General features: G+C 49.6%; 1 protein-coding gene across 1 annotated transcript; it reads right to left on the bottom strand.

The window, feature by feature from the left end:
* Positions 1-1,345: 1,345 nt before the first annotated feature.
* Positions 1,346-4,096, bottom strand: CRNN (cornulin). The gene is made up of 3 exons (XM_047083140.1): positions 3,959-4,096; positions 2,138-2,860; positions 1,346-1,999 (listed from the first exon to the last, which is right to left on the bottom strand). Exons 1-3 carry the CDS (start codon positions 4,094-4,096, stop codon positions 1,346-1,348), a joined length of 1,515 nt encoding a protein of 504 aa, XP_046939096.1.
* Positions 4,097-4,321: the final 225 nt, after the last annotated feature.

The raw sequence follows: 4,321 nt of genomic DNA, 5'->3' as shown, positions 1-4,321 counted from the left end.
ATTCTTTTCTCCCCCAAATCATGTGTCTGCACCTCCTTACTTCCATGATGTGGCCTCTCCTCTCTCTCCAGTTGTGCAGTTTGTTCTCTCAGTCCTCAGATTTCTTGGGTGTTCAGAATGATCTGATATTTATCTAGCTGTATTTGAGGGATGAGGCAAATATAGGATCTCCCTGCTACTCTTCCATTTTAACTCCTTCCGACTAAGGGTTGTTAACACATATTGTTTTCTCTTTGGAGATTGCCCTTATTTCCTATAAACAAAAATGCAATGGAAAATATGCCTTATGCATGATCTAGTTATTTTGTTGTGGAAAGCCCTTCAGAGTATCTAGTTTGCCACAATGCCAGAAGCAGGAGTCCCCTTACAAAGCTTTTACACAGTTTTCATAAGCCCCACTCAAAACCTGTGGACTCAGCATTTCTGCAGTTAGGCAGATAAATCTATATTTTAAAAACTAGTTCTGAAGTTATTATTATAATAAACCATAGTTAAGAGTTTCTACCCGATAACTTGTTTATATCTAGCTGATGAGACATAATGAGAGGTCAGAGCTGACACAGAGGAGTTTCTGGGGCTCTGGCTTCCGGTTCAGTTCCTGGTAACACATGCTTTCTCCCCTACATAGTCCCCACTGGCCTTCTTCCATTTATTGGTAACCTTAAGTTGGCCTTCTTATGTGACCTTACAGGTGAACAGAGACTTAACATTCTAGAATTAGAGTGTTACCTCCTTCCCTCCCTCCCTCCTTCCCTAAATCCTGCTTGTCTTTTAAGGGCATTGCAAAAAACCTCTTCTGGTTGAAAACTTTTCTGATCCCTGTCTGCAAAGTATAAAAATATGATATCTTCTCTCTTGACACTTTTATAACTCTTGGAATCTCATGCACTATTTTCCCAACCAGATGCTCTTCAAGGGTAGGGGCCATGTCTAGTTCATTATCAGAGCCCTGTAGCCTTAACCCATCATATCAATAGTGATTGAAAGGGACAGAGAGCCCAGTTGCTTAGGAAGGTTTTATTGGTGCATTAGGATATATGGGGCAATGGACAGATGGAGGAGACAAAAATAGCTATGAAAAGCCCCACAAGCTGAGGAGAATCTGGCATAAATGAGTGATTGGCTCTGTGTTTTCCTGTTCCTGAGGGGTCTGCACAGTGGAGCAGATGAGAGAGGAATTTAGGATAGAAAGCACCTTGCAGAAATGGTCTCACTGAGAAAGACCTAAGAGAAACACCGTGATAAAGAGCTGACATGCCAACTGGACTGGCCAGGGCAGGACAAGCCAACCCCTCTGCAGCTGTCTTCTTCTGGTACTGGGCACTGGAGTCTGGGGCTGGGACACTCATGGCTTATTGCTTTTGAAGTAGGAATACAGCCCCCTGGCTGTGAGGCCTCGCTTTCCTTCTGGCTGGGCTGTGTCTGGGCCCTGGGCTGAAAGCATGCCAGAATGCAGGCTACCCTGGTCCTGCCTTGGGATTGCTGTATCCCTTGTGTGGTCATCCACCCACTCTTGGGTAACCACAGTGGATTCGCTCTCTCCCTGTCCGCCTGTCACACTACACCTTGGTTGAGTGCTGCTCTGGTCCTGTCTCCCTGTCAGAGTGCTTGCCCCAGCCTGGGCCTGTCCTCCCATCTCTGCCTCTTCTGCTTCATAGTGGCTTACTTGTGTCCATCTTTGACCACTGTCTGACTGCCTTTGAATCTGTCCCTCATCTCTATCCCCTATGTGCCTTGCAGACTGGCTCTTGCCCTGCTCCATGGTCTGGGTGTGTGTCTGGGTTTGTGATCCTGCCTGTGTTTGAATGTGCCCTCCTGTCACCACTTGGCTTGTCTGGCTCCTATCTTGACCCTGGACCTCAGTTCCTCTGGTCTGGCCATGGGTGGACTCCTGTGGCTGGGTGCCAGGGCTTCCTATCTGACCACTCCTGTCCTGCTCCATGGTCTGGGTGACACCTCCTGGTGTCTGAACATGTTCTCTTGCCACTATCTGGCTTGTCTGACTCCTATCTTGACCCTGGACCTCAGTCCCTCTGGTCTGGCCATGGGTGGACTCCTGTGGCTGGGTGCCAGGGCTTCCTATATGACCACTCCTGTCCTGCTCTGTGGTCTGGGTGACACCTCCTGGTGTCTGAACATGTTCTCCTGCCACTATCTGGCTTGTCTGACTCCTATCTTGACCCTGGACCTCAGTCCCTCTGGTCTGGGTGGACTCCTGTGGCTGGGTACCAGGGCTTCCTATCTGACTGCTCCTGTCTTCCTCCATAGTCTGGGTGGTATCTGTCTGGGTCTGAGTTCCAGTTCCAGTCACTGTTTCACTTGTCTGGTGGGCTCTATCCTGTTCCCTGGCCTGCGACTGTCTCTCTGACTCCCTCTCTCTGGTCTGGTGGCTCTTGTCTTCTCCCACTCTCTGGGTCTGCTGTGTACATTCCCCAGCTTGTGTCTGCCATGTACATTCCCCAGCTTGTGTCTGCCAACTCTCTCTCTCTTGTCTCTGAGACTCAGACTGCCTATCCTGGCCAATATCCTGACCGTGGGTCTGAGCCCTGGCCCCTACCTGTCCTCTGGAGGCTTGTGTGCTCTGTCTATGTTGGCTCTCCTCACAATGCTGTCCTTCCCTAGCCACCTCCACCTCAGTTCTCCTGTTCTGTCCTTTCCCCAGCTCTTGTGAGTCCCCAGCAGGGCAAATTCCAGACTCTTGAGATCCACAAGCCCCCTCAGGACTCTCGCTCAGTGTCTTGAAACAGGCTTGGGCGACTTTAAACACCAGGACCAGGAATTCCTTGAACTCCACAGTCCCTGTGTCATCTTCATCTAGCAGGCACAGGACTTCATCCACAGTGGCAGGATCATGGGGTTTCTGGGGAGGAGAAGAGGCAAAATCAGCATACTGCCCCTGGGGAAGGTGTGGTTGGGCCAGTTCACTCAGTCTGCAGGCTTCCCACCCCTGAGCCAGGGAGCCCACCTGTGCCAGCCTCAGGGTGCGTACATAGCTACAGCAGCCCTAATATGAAATAGCTTTCAGTGTGCAGCCCTTCTCACAAGGGTAGGAAGCACCTTTTGATTTGTATCCTCTGTGCCTGGCATAATTTCTGGATTACAGGATAACTGGAGCAAGACTCACTGAAGAATGAATGAATGAATGAATGAGCTCATAATGATTCTTTGGGCTGTCCTCAGCTCCTGACCCCTGGCACTGAGTAGGATTCTCTCCAGTGCCCAACACCAGGCGAAGACAGCAGGAACATGGCCTCAAGGAGATTTTGTGGGTTCACTGAGGCTCAGGTGTTTTCCCATGGTGGGGTGAGTGGGGTTTGGTGAGACCACAAGTTGCCCTGAGTATGCATCCTGCTGTGCCTACACATTCCTGTCCCTAAGGCCATTGTCCTGGTTGCTTTAGATGGGAACCAAAGGCAGGAAGAGGCAGGGAAGTGCGTCAATGCCCTGGGTCTGCTTTGCTGGTAGGGGGAGAGAAGGAGTGGCTCCCAGAGTGTCCTCCCAGCTGATGACAACCAACTTGCCCTCAAAAACACATTTCTGATGTGACCATTCAACTAATATTTTTGAGCAACTGCAAGACACAGAGCTATGCTTCTAATAAATGAATGAATGAATTTCTGATGGACATAGGAAATGGCTACTGCATCAGATTTAAGTAGCAGCAGAGAGCAGTAATTACTTTCATTTCTAGAATACTAAAGGGTTCTATTCTTCCCTGAGCTGTCCCTTTTGAGTCCTTTCACCTTGTCTCTAAATTAGAATTAATTGAAATCAAGGTTTTTTCTCTAAGGAAACTACCATCTCTTGTTCCTTTGCCTTCCTTTTCTCCTCCTCCACAGCTGCCAGGAGATCCAGTGGGCTTGGATCCAGTGGCTAGATTCCTGAGGCAGAGCATCTGCAGGCAAACCCGTTTCCTCTTTCCTCTCCCACCCTCCCCACCTCGCCGGGCACATCATACCACAATGACATCAGCAAACTCATGCTCCAAGAGCCTTTTCAGCTCCCCCCGGGTGAGCATTTTGCAGTTGCCCTCCATCCTGGCGTATCGCCCAAAGGCTTCGATGATCCCATTAATGTTTCGCAGTAACTGAGGCATCTTTGGAGTCAAGCTGGAGAAAGAAGCAAAGCCCCCATGGGGGCTCCAAAGTCAACCTCAGCATTTCCTCCTGCTCCTTCTAGGTCTTTCCTTGCATATTCAGCTCTGCCTCTGATGGCTCTGAGTATTCCCTCTCCCTTTCCTACTTAATGGATTTTATGAATGGGAAGGAGGGGCACATCATGGTTAGGGACAGGCTCCAGAGTCAGGACTTCTATGCCAGCC

This window comes from Lynx rufus, unplaced genomic scaffold, assembly GCF_022079265.1.
Source record: "Lynx rufus isolate CCGP_SWC_20201006 ecotype Redwood Valley unplaced genomic scaffold, mLynRuf1.p SCAF_2, whole genome shotgun sequence".
Classification (NCBI taxonomy): Eukaryota; Metazoa; Chordata; class Mammalia; order Carnivora; family Felidae; genus Lynx; species Lynx rufus.
This window is presented reverse-complemented; position numbering and strand designations above follow the sequence as displayed.